Raw genomic sequence first — 18,928 nt, 5'->3', positions numbered from 1 at the left:
TACTGCCATATATTGAGGAGTTAAGAAAGTGGAGGCATTATTTTTCATTCAACCCTCGTATAAAACAGCCTTTCAGTGGCAGCAAGTGATTTACATGCCAGTATAAGTATAACTGAGTTTTAGTACCAACCTTAAATATCTTATCCAAGATCCTGAATATTTTCTGTAAGTGACATTCAGGACATCGGATAGCTCTTTTAACCTGGATGGATTTAGAGCAATGGTTCTCAACCTGTGGATCCCCCAGGTGTTTTGCCCTATAACTCCCAGAAATCCCAGCCAGTTTACCAGCTGTTAGGATTTCTGGGAGTTGAAGACCAAAACATCTGGGGACCAACAGGTTGAGAACTACTAATTTGGATCCTAAATGGCATGGGAGCCACCAGCCACCACTGCAACCAAGATTTGTGCAGAAGGGGTTTGCCATGACCTTCCTCTGTGGCTGAGAGAGTGTGACTTCACCAACGTTACCCATTAGGTTTATATGGCTGAGAAAATAGATAACTGCTTTTAAAATTACATCACACACAAGTTTAAAATATAATCAAGCTTCACATTTTCTATAAACATAAATTTTATATTTTTCTAAATAAAATTAAAAGTGTGTCCCATAGGGAAGACTTTTAGGTTCCTTTTAAAAACTGGGGATGGTTCAGAAAGGGTGGAAGCATCTCAACTAGTTGATGACACAGAAGGTTCAGTGTTTTTCGTACCATCCGAAAGTGTTGCTACTGGAAATCTAAATCCATTCCCCTCGCTCGCTATGCCTTTCCTTTTCTTCTGAAAGAAGAATCACACTCTCCATTTGCTTTTTATGCTTCTCAATTACAAATGGTGAAAGAGGATGCTGAAAAAAGAGAAAGCCACAGCTGTTGACATCCATCCAAAGGAGATAGCAGACTTCATGTTGAACCATTATATTTTTTTTCAGACCTTTTCTGTTCTCTTTATTTGTTCCATTTGTTTTTAAAAATATCATTTTCTGCATGAACTCAATTGTCAAGGCATGCTTGAAAAACCAGGAGTATGTTTGCCAATTTCTCTGGTAAAACAGACAAAATAAAGAAAAAAGAAAAGAAAGCCATCCTAGATTTCATTATGCAGGGGGATGAAAAAAAACTTAGCCATCCAGCAATCAAAAATATTAATTCTATTGTGAGGCGTGCATCGGAAGGCATTAACTCGGGCTAACACCAGGAATGGCATATTTGAAAGGCTCGTAAATGTAATGAAGTCCTTTTGACACCTGCTCCTCTCCACATTTTAAACGTGAGCCATCAGTCCGGTGGGAATGGAGGCTTTAAAAATAGAAATTATAGTAATTGTCTTCTTGGGTTATTGGGAAGGTTGTAATAAACGCGGGGCTCGTAAGGCAATGGCATGGCAAGACCGGGGCTGACAGGATGCATAAATTACCCCTGTTTTTTATTCCATTCCCCTCCCCCTCTCCAAAGGCCTCACACGCAAATCACACAGGATAAATCATTTGGTGTTAGTGCTCACATTACAGCGAGGGGGATATTATGCATGGAAATTCCATCTGAGACATAGGTTCACAGGCAACACTCTTGAGGTTCTTTGTCATCCATCATTGCTGGAGACAAAACAGCTCCTGAAAACTCCACCCGCTTTCCTGTTGTGAAATGCTGGAGAAAAGGGGAGCAGAAGGTTCAGCAACCCGGTGCTAAAAAAGAGAGAGGAATGTGGACAGGAGGGAATCATAGACTTATAAAATCGTAATGTTGGGAGAGACCCCAAGAACCATCAAATCCAACTCCATTCTGCCAATCAAAACATCTAACCAAAACCTCAGACTCCACCACACTTGGAGGCAGCATATTCAACTATTGAACCATTCTTGCCTCCAAAAAGTTCTTCCTAATGTTTAGTTGGAATCTCTTTTCCTGCCATTTGAATGTGTTGCTCCATCTCTCAGTCTCTGAAGCAGCAGAAAAACAGATTGCCCCCTCCTCAATATAAAATATTTTCTAATGTTTCAAAATGGTTATCACACCCCCTTTCAACCTTCTCTTCTCTAGCTAGACATAGCCAGCTCCCTAAGCCAGTACTCATGAGGCTTGGCATTTGGACCTTTTTGGTTGTCCTTTGGTCTGATTATAAGATATAACATGATAATACTTTCCTAAGAGGAATAATTTCCAGATCGTCTATCATTTTTGTCACCCTCCTCTGAACATGTTTGAGAAAACTTTTATTAATTTTATTAACTAAAAGAGTTTAACTAGAATTCCCAAAAATTCTAGTTAAACATAGACACTAACATATCTGAGGCCCCTTCCACACAGCTGTATAAAATCCATATTGAACTGGATTATATGGCAGCGTGGACTCAGATAACCCAGTTCAAAGCAGATATTGTGGATTATCTGCCTTGATATTCTGGGTTATATGGCTGTGTGGAAAGGCACTGAGTTGCGGTGAAACAACTCTAGGTGATTCTAGACTTTAAATGAGCTCTCCAAGGTGATGAACCCTAATTCCCCAAATCAGTTCAGCACTTGGAACAGCTCCTTTAGCACCTGAAGTGTAAAACTGCATCCCTTCCACCTGCTGTTAATTCTGAGAAACTCTAGTGAAGGTCTTTGCCTTCTTTGGAGGCTCTCAGCTCACAGGGGTGCCCAAAGGGAGGGAAGAAAGCCCAGATGACTTTGTGTTGTGAATATGTTGAGAATCATCATGTCAAAATAGTCTCTCTTTCCCTCTCCTCCCCCTTCCTCCACTTCATTGAAGAACAACAGATCACATGGCTGGCAGCTGGCACTGAGTCATGACTCGGTGCCAATAGGACAGCAATACACATTGTTTTTATTAAGATGCTCTGCCAACAAAGAGACAGCGAGGGGAAGCAGCGCGTGCCATTCCATGAGGCTTGCATTCCAGCTGCTGCCCTTGGCTTGACCATTTCCCCCTCGCCACCTCCCTTTTCCCTCCTCCCCTTTCCCTGCATTTCATTCCACAATGTCATTTTTATGCACATCTATCACATGAGGGAATTCTATCAGCATACAGGAACTGCTGGACACTGTTTAGTGGGACACTGAGCCTGGGATCATCATGCCAGAGATGTGAGTCCAAGTCCTGTTGCTGCATCCCAAATGGAGAGGACCTACTGAAGCAAAAGAATCAGCACAAAAATCAATGATCTGCACAGAAATCAATGAAATGGCACATAGCTAAATCCTATTGATTAAATAGGAGTCTTTCTTCATAGAATGACTGTTTTAGGGTTTCATGTCTTCCTTTTATGTGTGTGCTTTTCCTTTCCTGATTAGATATGGTAAACCTCATACCAGAAAGCAATGTTTTCCAAACCTTCAGGTGAACTCATCTTCTTTCTGATCTAACAAAATGGACCCTGAACTTTCTTTTCCACCAAATAGCCTGGTTTGAACTGGTACCAGCAGCCAGCAAGTAAAAGCTCAATTTCTACACACAGCATAAGACGGTTCCTACCTTAAGGGGGCAGGACATGACATTGAGAAATAAACCAAGATGGGCAAAATGTAGCCCTGGGGTCCAACCCCAGTCTGCCATGCAGGAATGCATAATGCAAGCACTCCTGGCAGATGACCATTCAGACTCTTTTTCAAAATTTCCAGAGAAGGAAATTCCCTCATTAATATGACTTCCTTAAGCACGGCTATCATATCTGCTCTCAGCTTTCTCTTCTCCAAGCTAAGCATTTTCAACTCCCTAAGTCACTCCTCATAGGGCTTGAGTTCCTGAGGGTTTACCATTTTGGTCATTTTCCATCTCCTCTAGATACATTCCAGATCAAAGCAATGAGCGACATCCTCTGAATAAGTCTTGACAAGAAAACCCTGCTATAGAGCTGCCATACGTTGGAGTTGCCACACAAGCACAGAACAGCAACAAACAATAGGTCTGCCTGCCTTCCTGGGTCTGCTGAAAGTCCTGGTGACAAGGCAAAAGGATAAAAGTTGGGCTCTTTGATCCAACTGAGCAATGGCCACTGTGGTACATTTCCATCAATTCCAATAGCCATACATTTACTGAAAGGAAGTACTTTGTAACCATCTAGCTTCTATTGTGCAGCAGAAAAACATCACTGAACAAGCAAGTAGCAGATAACTTTTTGCTCAATGCCCAAGAAAATAACATGACCTTGATTTTTCCCCATATAAACAACTAAATGAGTCCCAGGCTCCAGACTCATTTTTGTTAAGGCATTTTTAGAAGAATAGGCAATGGAAGTGAAATGTACATTCCCAAATAGATCACATTTTCTTTCTAGATATTGAGCTTAAAATTCCCTAAAATACCCTAAAATTCCAAGTGCAGAATTCTTTTCAATGGCAAAATCATTTGTCAAAATTAAACATTCAGGGCCTCCTTAAAAACAGTTTATTTTTCAGATACAGAACATAAAATCTCTTCAGCTGTCAGCTGTCAAATACAGAACTGCATTACATGCCTGTTATCTTATACTGTCAAATATCAAATATTGAAATCAAATATGGAAGCCAAACATGTAGTATTGAAATTAAATCTCAGGTGTCAAAGGCATGTGTCAAATATTTGGGCAGGATTCCGCAAACATTGCCATATTTAGAGACTAGCTCCACTTCAGTTTTAGTTGTCAGGAGTTCTTCGGTACAAGGTGTTCTTTGGGGGAGAGTAAATAATCACCCATTTATTTCCATGACGGTTCTGCATTTCAAGCCTATTTCAGAGTTTAGTGAAAGCATTTCCAAGAGAAATTTCTCATTTTGTATAAAATGTTCCAGAGGATTCTGCCCTGCATTAGGCCTGCATCCATCACTCCAAATTTATTCCAAATTTACTCCATTCTTTGGCCGACAGAGTCCACGGTTCTAGAGAAAAACAAAGATGATCATGGAAAAATACAGCCTCCCACCAAGCTTGGAACATTTTCAGAACTTCTTAGTAGATTCAAGGTTCCACAATCTTTGTTCTGCCAGATGTTTTGGACTACAACTCCCAGAAGCATTAGCCAACATGACCAGTTCTCAGAGTTTAGGTGGAGCTGAAGTCTGAAGCATCAGAAGTTCAGGACTACTGCCTTAGTAGTCAACTAATATATCTCAGATGTGGAAAGTTTAAAAAAAATTGTCCTAAACAATGTATATTTTGTATGGGAAAGGTTTGTTTTAGGACACTAAAATGTAGACAAACAGATCTTCAAAACAAGACTGTTCACCCAAGTGGTTTGCCAGGTAGAGTTACCTCTGCACATCAGGGTGTCAAGTGGCAAACTAAGTCGCTGCCAACCCCATATGAAATTGTACCAACAAAATGGTCTTCTTGTTTACTAGCCCTGCATTGAAGCTATTTCTCAGGTGACTCATGGCTTAGATCTTTCCCATCTCTTTTGTGCACCCCTGGCTCGTGGTTTCCGGGGGCCCATTAGCTTTGATTGCAAATGGATTTCATTAACTAAAATGTTAATTCTGTTGTTTTGATTCCAGATGAGTTTAGAGAATGACGACAAGCGAGCACGCACACGATCAAAGGCAATCAGAGGTGAGCACTTTGTTATTTTTCCTCATGTGGAAATATGTATGGAAGCAAATCAACCCTAGCAATGGGTCTCAGTGTGAGCTATCTAAAGCAATTTATCTCCAAGGCCAAAGGTTTTCAGTTTTCATACATGTGCCTCTGAACATGTGCATGTTTGTGTTTAAATGCTGTATACCAGGAGTATAAAATGCTTGCTAGAACTTGGATGCCCAAATACTGCTACCCAAAGTTCTTTGTATTCAAATGCGCTCTAGAGCATATGAGGCATTGCCATGTATTTTTCAGCCTCCCTGGGTCATATAAAGGCCACAAAAACCTTTCATTTTTTAACAAGAGGAAGTGAATGATGGAAGTAACTTCACCTTTACGTATTTTTTAAAGGGTTCTCCTGGGAATGAATAAATGGATATATATGGATGGATAGATGAATGAATAGATGGATACTCTCTCTCACACAGAGACACACATCAAAGATTACCTTTAAAGCACAGGTCTTCAAAGTGACATTTCCATCTTTGTCTGTCTGGCCATCTGTCAGGAATGCTTGGATTATGTGTTCTTGTATGGCAGAATGATGGTGAACTGGTTGGTCTTTGATGTCCCTTCCAACCCTCGGATTCTAACCAGGCCTAGCCCTGTTTCCAAAATCAGACAAGATTGGGTTCAAAATGGAGCAGTGTTTCTTGGGAGTCGTTCTAGCTGGCCTTCAGCTGTCCAGGTGTAAAAGTATCCATACTTTATCCATGATGTGCAGGCATTAGAGTTTCACTCTGGAAATGTGAAACACAGATTAGAGATCAGCTCCCCATATGAGTCTGTGCAGTCCCCTGAGATCCATAGAATCCATAGATCCTTCTCTATGACGCACCACCTTCATAGCCATAGGTTGTTTTTTTTTATCATGTCAGACTAGACAAGTCGCTTCTACTGTGAGAGAATTGGCAGTCTACAGAGACGTTGCCCAGGGATGCCCAGATGTGTTACCATCCTGCTGGGAAGTTTCTCTCATGTCCCTGCAAGCTAGAGCTGACAGATGGGAGGTAACCCTGTCTTGCTGATTTGAACTGGCAATCTTCAGGCCAGCAACCCAACCTTTAGGTCAGTAGTCCAGCCAGCACAAGGGTTTAACCCATTGCGACACCATTCTATGACAAGGCATTTGGGGCCACTGCGAAGCAAACGTGATTTCAAAATGAGCACTAAAAAAAAAGTTGACATTCTCCTGGAGGAACTTAGTTGTAAAAAGGTAAAGGTTTCCCCTGACGTTAAGTCCAGTCGTGTTCGACTCTGGGGGTTGGTGCTCATCTCCATTTCTAAGCCGAAGAGCTGCCGTTGTCCGTAGACACCTCCAAGGTCATGTGGCCGGCATGACTGCATGGAGCGCCATTACCTTCCCACCGGAGTGGTACCTATTGATCTACTCACATTTGCATGTTTTCGAACTGCTAGGTTAGCAGAAGCTGGGGCTAACAGCGGGCGCTCATTCCGCTCCCCAGATTCGAACCTGTGACTTTTGGTCTGCAAGATCAGCAGCTCACTGCTTTAACACACTGTGCCACCGGAAGCCCTCGACTTAGTAGTAGTAATAGTAATATCCCACTTTTCTCTCTTCATGAAGACCCAGTGGCTCAAAACTAAAAAAAAAAAAAAACGTTACTGGAGCCACTTGTAGCCCACAGATCATGCTTAGATCACCTTGATGTATACACACACATACATATACAAATCCTCCCCAACCTTACCAGAGAATCTGTTCATCTTGCCAGACACTTGGACACTCCAGCACTGTACTTTCCCAACCCACCTTCTGATTCTTCCCTCTTGCACCCCACCCCTTCTCCCTCTTGAAAAGGCAGCCTTGCATACTCTGCTTCATAGGAATCTTGATAGCTTCAGATCACTTTTATCGCATGCGCTTGGCCCAAAGCTTTGAAGTCATACATCTGAGGGAGCCAGACAGAGGCTGTGCATGTTGCCGAAGCAAACAAGGCTGTCTCAGGGAAAGGGTTTGAAGACAAATGACTTGTTAATTCAAAGCTTGATTGCTATTTATTTTCTGACTTTGAAAGCAAAATGCCTCTGCGCTTCCCACCTGGCAGAAGGAAGGAAGCCTGACATATCAGACCGGGATGCCAGATTCTCACCTTGAACATTTTTTTAAATGATTCTCAACATCTGAGATCTAAATGATGATGTTTAAATCTGGCTTCCTCTCTTTTGATTGAATTGTTTCTGGTACACAAGAGAGTGAGGAAAATTGGGTTTGAGATCTGTGTGTGCATATAATAGTTGAATAAAGCAAGTCAAATGCACCATTTTCAGGTAGTAGCTGAAAACAGCGCAAGGAGTGAAACGAACAGGCAAGATGATCATCAGGGGTGTTTGCAGGGGAGACCCAGATTTATGTTCCATTTTTTACTTAACTCTGCTAAAATAAATGGTGAGGAGCTCATGTAGTCACTTGCAATAGATGTGGGATGTTTGTGTTCTTGCCTGAAGAGCTATACTTGCAAAAAGTGAAAGTTAGTGATCCTCCTATTAGGGAGAAAGAGGTTGCCTTGGACTCAGCCGAACAGAAGGTCATGCAGGAGTCTCACTCAAGGAGTCTTAGTGGACAACAATCTGAACATGAGCCAACAGTGTGATGCAGCAGCTTAAAAAGCCAATGGGATTTTGGGCTGCATCCAAAGAAATAGAGGGTCTAGATCGAGGAAAGTAAGGGTGCCCCTCTATTCAGACCTTACCTGGGATAAAATTGTGTCTGAGCACCACAAATTAAGAGGGATATTGACAAGCTTGAATGTGTCCAAAGAAGGGCAGATAAATTGATCAAGTCTGGAGACCACGAATCTCTCTGAAGACCATCTAAAAGAGCTGGATATATTTAGTCTGCAGAAGAGAAGGTTGAGAGGAGACATGAGAGCCATGTATAAATTTGTGAAAGGATGTCATAGGAAAGAGAGCAGGCTTGTTTTCTGCTGCCCTGGAGACTAGGACTTGGACAATGGATTCAGATGTCAGAAAAGGAGATTCCACCTGAACATTAGGAAGAACTCCCTGACCAGGAGAGCTGTTCAACAGTGGAACTCTGTACCCCAAAGTGCAATGGAAGCTCCTTCCCTGGAGGTTTTTAAACAGAGGTTGGATAGCCATTTGTGGGGGCATGACTCTCATGTCTCCTCTCAAGCAATTCTTCTGCAGGCTAAATATATCCAGCATTTGTGCTTTGATTGTGTTTTTGCTTCATGGCAGGGAGTTAGACTAGATGGCCCAACTCTATGAATCTATGCTTCTCATCTCTCTGAGGTAGCTACTTGGAGATTATGTTACACATAGGACCAGGAATCATTCTGTGAGTTTGGAGCTACAGAATCAATTCGAAGTTCCCTCCAGCATCAGTGATGATGCAGAACAAAGGAAGTGCAACAGAGCTTGTCCTCAGGGAATGTTCAGGTGCCCTTGGAAGAGCCATTACAAGGAATGTCCCCTGCCAAACCTCCAAGAAGAAAAGCAAGCTTGCCCCATCTTTCACAGGAAAAACTGTTTCAAAGATAAAGTTGTATCTCCTCCCACCCTTCTTCCACCCACCACATTTAATCACTCTGTTTTCTCATGCATATCTATTTGGTCTAAACATTCATTTGTGGGGAAAACACATTCATAGCAGCCAGTGTAGTGCAGTGATTTGAGGATTAAACTAGAACTTCAGGAAACCAGAGTTCAAATCTCTGCTCAGTCATGGAAACCCAGTGGATGACCTTAAGCAAGTCACAAACTCTCAGCCTCAGAGGAAGGTAGTGTCAAGCCCACCAACCTACAAACAAATCTCATCTTTGGGTCTCATCTTTGGGCTGCCATTAACTGGAAATTACTTGAAGATATTCAACAACAACAAGAAACAAAACATGTGCTCTATTTCCACCAACAAAAAAATTCAAAAAAAATTGAAGAGCGTGACTTAATTAAAGCAGAGTGTTTTGATTACAATGGTAGAATTAAGTGTGCATTTGAATCCCTCCTACTGCATCTAATGAGATCTGGAGGTGCTGGATGGAGCTCAAAGAATTTAGCTTCTTTAGCTCAGTAAAATATGCTCCATGAAAGAAAACTGCTTGAAATCCAGATCTTATAAAAGCACCCCAATCAGTCTGAACACCTAGGAAAACAGAATATCTCAGCATGCTTTGAAATCTTATAACACTTAATACACTGGCTTGTCATAGGCCATCTGTGTTTTCTAGTCTACTACTTATCTTTTGATCTTGAAATATTCTGCCAGAAAAATTCTCCGTAATTGCAAAATAGCTCATGCTAGCAGTGCTCCTTGAAAGCAAGGCATGTTACTGGGGATGTAACTATTGTGCTTGACACACAACTGCTAGTGTATTCAGCATCCCTAGGCTAAACTTTCCTCTTTAAGTTGGTCTTGGTGGTTTTCTTTTTAAAAGAAACTACTTACCTAATAATAATAATAATAATAATAATAATAATAATAATAATCCAGTAGGTTGCTAGTAATTGTTGTTACTACAGTCCAGAAGGATATCTCATTAAGACCATTGTGCCATTGGAGAATATAGGAAAGTGCTCTCCAATACCCCCAAGTGTCCAGTTCAGATACTGCATGTTGGAAATTCTGTGAAGAATGCAAAAGACATTACAATAAACATTGCAAAGCAATGTTTCCCAGATGCACAATGCCCCAATATAATAATTCATCCTTTCCTGCTATTTGCCAGTTTGAGTCAGCATACTAACTTCCCCATCCCTATTCCAGTAATGAGTAACAAATAGAATCCACACACACCCGGAAAACAGTGTTTCCATGAAAAATTCACCGATGACGATGATGATCGATGGCCAGTGAACTGGTTCACAGCAATACAGCTCTGAAATAATATGCTTAGGGAGCAGTTTTCATTGGCAAATGCTTGCCAAGTGAAAAACCTGGTTCTACCTTTCCAAAATTACTAATATTGAGCTTTCTAGTTTTACTCATGGCCTCTTTTTCTGTCTGTTTTGCTTCTTTCTCCTCATCCATCACTCTCTGCAGTACCTACAGAACTCATCGGTCAGGAGGTGAGGTAAGAAAAAAAACTTTTTTTTCATTCCCAAAAAGATCACACATCCATTTCAGTGATGCTTCCCCAATAAATGCTCAGTAAAGCATGTGTATTGTCCCAACTGAGAATTATTACATCTTGGGTGGTGTTTCCTGATACAGAAACTTTGTGGTCTTTGATCTAGAATGGGTCCTTTACATACTCATCTGATAATATTTGATTGTATCAGGACAAACTCAATGAGTGCATCTGTACAATTGATATATTTTGAGATCACTTTAACTGCTGTGGCTCAGTGCTATAGGATCTTGAGAATTATTTGGAAAGGCAAAGCCCTCTTCAGCAGAGAAGATAAAAGACCTTGCAAAACTACAATGCCTATGATTCCGTAGCACTGGACCATGGTAGTTAAAGTGCTGTCAAACTGCATTAATTCCACAGTGTAGATGCAGCCTAAGTCTCTGAGTACAGCATTTTCTGCATTGCAAACACCTTTTTTAGAATATATCTTTGTATATAAATATTTAGAAAATTATATCTCTACATATAAGAACTTTCTGGATAATCCTAGAATCTTCCCATCAGAGTTTCTTGACATTTTTCAACCATTTGGGGGACAGTTTCAGATTTTATTTCCTTTGCTTTCCTCAGCATAAAGACTAGGATGTTCTGCAGACATCTGACAGTCCTTAACCTGACCCTCTCCTCCTCCACACTAAGTTAGAGTTTAGAAAAACAGAAGGAAACCTTGTAGACTGTAAGCTCACCAGTAGGTATCAATTATATGCTCAGGAAACGTGCAAGCACTGTTCAAATCACAGAGAATACTCCAGCAAGAAGGAATTCATAGTATGGTGCAAATGAAAGGGGTTGTCTCTCCCTTCCCTTTTGATTAAGAAAGGCCCCCTGCATCAAATGCAATTGGACCTCGCGTGACCCAGCTACCGAAGGTGTTTCTCTTCCGAGCGCCTGCTGTTTCCTCTTGAGGTACCCATTTAGAGAGAGCGGCAGGTGCTCCACTTGCCTCCGTTTTATAGCTGAGCACATGAGCGGAGGTGGTAGTAATTGAAGCCGGTGACATATTTCAGGGGGCAGCTCGCAGGGCTGCACACAGCCAATGCTGCAGCCGGCCACTAATTGCCTGATTAACTGGACGATTAATCGACTAATTGAAGTCTGGGCTATTTCTGAGTGTGACAAAATGCATGGAGGCCATGGTTTGTTTAAAAAAAGATATTAGTGCAGTCAAAGGGAGCATTGGAGTCTTGACTGTTGAGTAGGGAGCATGGATCTACACTGGCGGGACACTGTAGAATGAATGCAATTAGACACCACTTTCACTTCCAAGGCTCAGTGATATGGGATCCTGGGATTTCTAGTTTGGGGAGGCACCAGCACCCTTTGGCAGAGAAGGCTAAAGACCTTGCTAAACTGCAACTTCCTTAGCATTCAGCCCAAGGACAAGGAGTAAACTGCCTATGGTCCTCTCTGCACAAGCAGCACAAGGAACAGGTATTGCTGAGTTTACTCAAATACTATTATGCAGCCTTCCCCAAGACTATAAAATAAATTTAAACAATAATATTAAAGTAGCAACCTGTAAGAGCCTGTGTGGCATAGTAGCTTGGATGCTGGAATAGGACTCCAAAGACTTCAAATTCCAGTTCAGTCTTGAAATTTACTAGGTGGCCTTGGGCAAGTCGTACTTTCTCAGCCTCAGAGGAAGATGAAGAAAAGGCTGAGAATGTAGCTATAATTTGGAGTAGACTTAAGAGCACATAATAGTAATAATGGTGGCAACTGGCCCCTGTTGCTGTGGGAAAATATAGTTCAGCACCTTGGATAACTCATTTGGACTGCTGCTCAGAAACAGCCCATGTGATGTCATGATTTAAGTGTTGGACTAAGACCCTGGGGGAACAGGGTTCAAATCTTATCTGGCCTTGAATACTCACTGGACCCAACATGGCAATCCCATGAATTTCATAGTCTTAGGCCACTAATTACCAGAGATTACTTTGCCTTTGCCCTCCTCTGAGATATGGCCTTTAGCACCTGATATTCTTTGGCTGTTTCCCGTCCAAGAACTGACTAGACCTGACCATGAATAATTTCCAAGATCATACAGTATCTGGTGTTTTCAAAGTGTTGTGACAACCTAAGTAGCTCATCAAACTCCAGATCCCAAGACTATATAGGAGGGAGTATATCAGTTAAAATGTTACAATTGGGTAGTGTGATTACACCTTGGAATAAATGTCCCAGACTTGGTTCATTTTGGAGAGAATGAAAATGACTAAGATTTTCTATGTTTGATATGAAAACGTGACAGAGAAGAAAGCTTAGATACAGAAAACTCATGCAACTGAGATGTGGTGCTGGAGAAGACGTTTGGGGATGCACTGCTAAGCACTGCTAAAAGGGCAGATAGATGCATCTTAGAGCAAACAAAGCCTGAAATCTCATTACAAGTGAAGGTGGGGCTATTGTACTTTGGACATATCATGAGATGATGCATCTCAATAGCAAAGATGATCATGCTGGGGAAAGTGGAAGGTAGTAGGAAGACTGCTCTAAGGGTGTGCTAATTCTATCAAGGAAACCAAAGTCCTGAGTTTGCAAGACCTGAGCAGAGCAGTTGATGACCAGAGATATCAGAGGCCCCTCATTCATAGGGCCTCCATAAGTCAAAGCAGACTTGACAGCAAATGACAGCAACAGGCTGAGGTGCCAATATTGAATAATATGATTATGAGAATTGCAAGCCCACCACAAATCTTACGGTAATGTGAACCTACTAAAATTAGTAGGAAGTACTGTCAGATCACTATCTTGGATTTTTTGGGGTTCAGCACTCTCTGCGAGTCATACAATTGTTTGGAAAGTCCACATTGGGCTGTGTACTACACACACATGCACATGCATGTCAGTAAGGAATGTATAAACAAAATAAAAGCCTCATCCCTATGAGGTGGATGTGGGAGTTGTTTGGCTTTAAAAGCCTTGCTCTAACACATGCAAATCTTTAATTAAACATACTCATAAAACTATAATGAACCGTTCATTTAATTAAATGGGGTGAGTCATTTCATTAATTTTTAGCAAACTGCAAAGCCGTTGCGTTGCCCTTCTCTGGTGGAATTCAAAGGGAAGAGATGAACTCTTGAAAGGGAATTATCCTTTCGTGCACAGGGTGTTTAGGTGGCTTCTTTCGGTTTCATAGGATTTGTCGGGTTGGTTCAAAAACATCCCTCCATAATTGAGATCTTTGATCTGTAAATTATTCTTTTTCTGCCCTTGAAGTTAAGCCTTTTTCTATTTCTTGGTTATGTTACCCTTCTAACATAGCTGCCCTACTCCAGGATGCAACGGATCAGGACACATCCGGGGAAAGTATGCAAGACATAGGAGGTGAGTTACCATGCCCATTGACAGCTCCTCTGCCACTGTCCATGTCCTCATTGAAATCAATTGCATCCATCCCAAAAAAAGACAGATCACTGTGTATATAAAGATTCCACATTTGTGACAGTTTTAGAGAATCTACATCACCCTTGAAATCACACAGAAGTTGTACACCTTCTCAGTAAATAATTGTGGCATAGTACAAATAATGAGCATTCTACATCAGCGCACAAGATTGCGCCATGCACATCCATGTGCAATGCATGCCCATGCATGATGGCACTACATTTATAGGGTGGCAATGTATAAATTACTTTTCAACAAGTAATCCTTCATAACCAATATATAGTTTGATCCTCATAACCATGGAGAATACATTCCAATACACACACCATGGATATCTGAAACCATGAGTTATATTTAGACTGGGACAGAAATGTACTATAGAATTGCATCAGTTCAGTACCTTGGAGAGTGCCTTAGGATTCAAGCTAAACAATGGAATGGATCGCCATCCCATTGACTCGGGAAATATTTACTGCTGCTGCAGTTCCTAGCGGCTATGGGCTCATCTACACGGGACCATTTAGCCAGGTGTAAATCTGTACCAAAGTAGCCCTGGATTTAGCACAATCAAGCAAGATGCTTTTCAGACAGTCCAGTAGCACATCTATCCTGCTGGAGAAGGACACCGCTCACCACCTCTGTGTCACCACTGCTGCTGTTCCTAGCTAGCCATGAAGCTCCATGAAAGATCCTGGTCATCGTGGAGACCTCTGCTGACATCAAAAGGAAAGAAGAGGTCAGCCTATGATGACCAGAAGCTCACACTGAGCTCTGTAGCCAGCCAGGAATAGCAATGATAGTCATGAGCCATTCTATTTCCCTGTATTGAAGCAGCAGGATACCCCAGAGTTTTCCGCAATTTTGGCTAAAGCTGGCAAAAGGAAGTTTAAAACAAAAATCCATGAAGTACTGACCAGAACTTGCTGTACTTCATAAATGCAGCCAACCTCCCATTCAGTGTGAGCCTGGGGTTGTTGTTGTGGGGTTTTTTGTTACAAGTATAGACAAGTTATCTGCGGTTTAAAGTTCACTGGTCTCACATTGCTTTCATCCTAACCCTGATTTGTTTTTGAAGTGTATAGACTATCCTTTCCAATGACACCTGCTTCTCTTCCCTATATACTTCCTGCCTCCTTTCCAATCATCTTCTAGTTTACAAAGTTGCCCACTTGCGAAGAAGAGGAAGCTTGAACATGCAGACGCAGACCATCCAGCATCCAAAAGGAAATCCCACCCCCTTAAAATAGCCCTGGACGAAGGCTACAACGTGGACAGCGATGGAAGTGACGAGGCTGGGGTGAAAGAGGACTCTGTGACGGATGATTCGGAAGGCACCCTGGAGGAGGAAGAGGCTGAGACGATAGACCAAGAGGAGGCCTACAGCAGCCCTCTGCCACAAGAAGGTATCTCATTCATTTAGTGAACACAGGATTTTTTTTATTGTTATTGAGAATTGGACAGAATGAATCAATGATCAAGAGTTACACTTTAAGTGATACAGGAAAAGTTTGTTGTTGTGTGCCTTCAGGTTGTTGCCAACCTATGTAGTTAAAATATGCAAGACTACAAAATAATGTCAAACTAAAATTCCCAAAACTTTGGAAAGAATCTGAAAACCTACCATTTTCCAAGTAAGAATCCAAGAATACATTCTTTTGGGTCTCATGGAGTTCTGAAAAACTCTTCTGACATTACTCCTCTTGGGAAAGACACCTATGAAATAAAACCTGGCATTGAAATAGTCCTGTAGTATATTGCTTCATAGAATCATAAAGTTGGAAGAAACCTCATGGGCCATCCACTCCAACCCGCTGCCAAGAAGCAGGAAAATTGCATTCAAAGCACCCCCGACAGATGGCCATCCAGCCTCAGTTTAAAAGCTTCCAAAGAAGGAGCCTCCACCACAGTCCAGGGGATAGCAGAATAGAGGGATAGCATGACTTCCCTAGATCTAGACACTAGACTCTTATTTATGCAGGCCAAAATCCTATTGGCTTTGTTTAGCTGCCATATGACTTTGTTGGCTCATGTTTAACTTGTTGTCCACGAGGACTCCAAGATCTTTTTCACACGTCCTGCTGTTGAGCCAGACTTCCCCCATTCTGTATCTTTGCATTTCATTTTTTCTGCCTAAATGGAGTATCTTGCATTTGTCCCTGTTGAAGTTCATTTTGTTAGTTTTGGCCCATCTCTGTAATCTGTTAAGATCGTTTTGAATTCTGGTCCTGTCTTCTGGAGTATTGGTTATCCCTCCTAATTTGGTGTCATCATCAAATTTGATGATCATGCTTTCATCTAAGTCGTTAAACTCTAAAATCGTTCATTGTGATGAGAAGATAAAGCTGTCAATCGCAATTACTTCCCTTATGTCCCTTTACTTGCACCTTCTTTACATAAAGACCTTGCTAAGAAATGCTATCACATTTTGTAGACTTCCATTCTCAGTATTCATTCCTTCTAATGTAAATCATGAAGAAAGCTCTGGGCAAATCCACGTTTGGATTCAGCCTATTTTGGAAGAACCCTATCTCCATTTGGACATCTTCCAAATCCGTCCAAAATCATCCTAGTTTAGTTTAGGATTCAGCCACATCCCAAACATACTCCAAAAAGAAATATTCTATTCACTCGCACCCCATCTGCTGCTTGTGTAGCTTCGGGAACCTAGCCTCAATGCTCTCTCTGTGTAAACGTAGCTAATGATGAATGCCTTAGTTGGCGTTAACCTTCTGCCTAATGTTTCCAGCACATAAACATTGTTCTAGAAAAACACAAGACAAAGCACACAACTGTCTAGCTGATGGCTCCTGGCCGCATCCTGGGGAAAATAAATGTCAACCGTTGACATTCATTTCATCGGAGGGAGCAATTTTTGGAGAGAAAACTACCCATTTACCTGCCATTCCTGAATACTATATGCACAAATGCAACCACGCTCTCATAGCTAGATGTGGGTTTCAATTAAATTTTTGAAATTGACTATTTAGCTGTTTATAAGACTATGATGATGATTGACATACGATAATTTAAATCTTGCCCTTTTTCTAAGCCTGGGGTTCAAGGAGGTTTACACATTTAAAAGGCTGCAATTAAACATACAAGAAGTTAACATTAAAACTGAATTAAACTATTAACCATATTAAAAACATAAGCCGTTGAGTCTATGTTGAGTAAATGTACACATACTTTGCTATGTAGTAGTGGTGCAACCAAATCATCCCCGGGAAAGGCAAAGATGCAAACGTAGAATCATAGAATCATAGAATCATAGAATAGTAGAGTTGGAAGAGACCACATGGGCCATCCAGTCCAACCCCCTGCTAAGAAGCAGGAAATCGCATTCAAAGCACCCCCGACAGATGGCCATCCAGCCTCTGCTTAAAAGCCTCCAAAGAAGGAGCCTCCACCACGGCCCCGGGGAGAGAGTTCCACTGTCGAACAGCTCTTACAGTGAGGAAGTTCTTCCTGATGTTCAGGTAGAATCTCCTTTCCTGTAGTTTGAAGCCATTGTTCCGTGTCCTAGTCTGCAGGGCAGCAGAAAACAATCTTGCTCCCTCCTCCCTATGACTTCCCTCAATGTGCACTGGGTTCTACCAATTCACATCTGCACTCCCTAGCTGGTTTCTTGATGTGCATTGGGCTCTATTCAGGCAAACTGGCGATTCTTAAACATTGTCCAGATGGGAATAAGGAGCTCCATATATACAATGGCTCCAATTGTGCATTGACCACGTATGCATCGATTCCCCATGTGCAGTGGTCACCTCACTGGCTTCTCTATCTGGGAATGTCATGAAGGCTCCTGGCTGAATATGCTCATTTCAGAACTGCTCCGTTCAATTCCCAGCAGGTGTAAGTCCACTTACATAGAAGACACAAGTCCAATACTGAATTCCAACTGTACATATTAAAATAAGATTCTAAAAAGCTAGATACCATTTAAAATAATGCAGATCTTTAAGGCCTTTCTGACAAAGCCTTCAGTTCTAACAGCCTGCTCAAATGAAACATTTTCAGTTGCTGATGGAAGGATACAAGGAGGGAGTTTTTCGAGCTTTCTAGGAAAGGAGTTCCAGAATCCAGGGGTAGCCACTGAAAAAGATTTCCTTCATTTCCCATCAACTCTACCTGTCAATGTGATAGGACTTAGAAAAGAACCTCTCCTGTGGACCTCAATGGCCTTGGCAGGCTCATATTATCTGTCATATAGGCTCATGTGTCAGGCTCATGTGATCTGTCATACAGTCTGGACCTAAGCCATATGTACCTCTTGCCATCTCTGTTTCAGATTTATGCTCCCAGAGGCCGAATCATATGGCTAAAGTGTAGTTACTTTTACTTCTGGCCAGCTCAAGACCAATGAGAATTGAAATATTGTACCGAGCTCATTCTTATCTGATTTTGGAAGCAGGTCTAGCCCTGGTTAGAATCATAGAATTAGGAGAGATCCATCCAACCCTGTTTTGTCATGGTCCATCCAGTCCAACCCCATTATGCCATGTAGGAGTTCACAATCAAGGTACTCCTGATGGAAGGTCATCCAGACCCTTTTATCAAACCTCCAAAGATGGAGAATCCACCATCCTTCACGACAGTGTATGCCAATGTCAAACAGCTTTTACTGTCAAGAATGAGCTCAGAGAAAACCAGGAATCTTCAAGTGTGATCACCTGAAATTTTGGAGACCTATTGCTGCCAGTCAGAAAATACCCACCAATATTTCACAGATTAAAACCAAGGCAAAAGCAGCCAGCCAAAATCAGAGTGTGCTTAAAGTGGCAAAAATTATTAATGAGGAAGAATAAATATACACTAGGACTTGCTGCAGTAGTTTGCTTTTGCCTGGGCCTACTGGGAAGAGCAAGATCCCG

General features: G+C 41.7%; 1 protein-coding gene across 10 annotated transcripts in view; it reads left to right on the top strand.

Annotated features, from left to right (window-relative positions):
- The window catches only part of myt1 (myelin transcription factor 1), a 168,210-nt gene that overhangs the window by 84,510 nt on the left and 64,772 nt on the right, over window positions 1–18,928 (top strand). For all 10 annotated transcript variants that reach the window (XM_062979065.1, XM_062979061.1, XM_008110205.3 and 7 more), the window contains exons 3-6: window positions 5,472–5,526; window positions 10,577–10,607; window positions 13,935–13,997; window positions 15,210–15,460. In XM_062979065.1, the coding sequence (XP_062835135.1) occupies window positions 5,472–5,526; window positions 10,577–10,607; window positions 13,935–13,997; window positions 15,210–15,460 (400 nt within the window). The remainder of the gene's footprint in view (window positions 1–5,471; window positions 5,527–10,576; window positions 10,608–13,934; window positions 13,998–15,209; window positions 15,461–18,928) is intronic.

The sequence above is a fragment of the Anolis carolinensis genome, chromosome 4 (assembly GCF_035594765.1).
Source record: "Anolis carolinensis isolate JA03-04 chromosome 4, rAnoCar3.1.pri, whole genome shotgun sequence".
Taxonomy (NCBI): domain Eukaryota; kingdom Metazoa; phylum Chordata; class Lepidosauria; order Squamata; family Dactyloidae; genus Anolis; species Anolis carolinensis.
The sequence above is the reverse complement of the archived record's forward strand: the minus strand, read 5'-3'. Positions and strand labels throughout refer to the sequence as shown.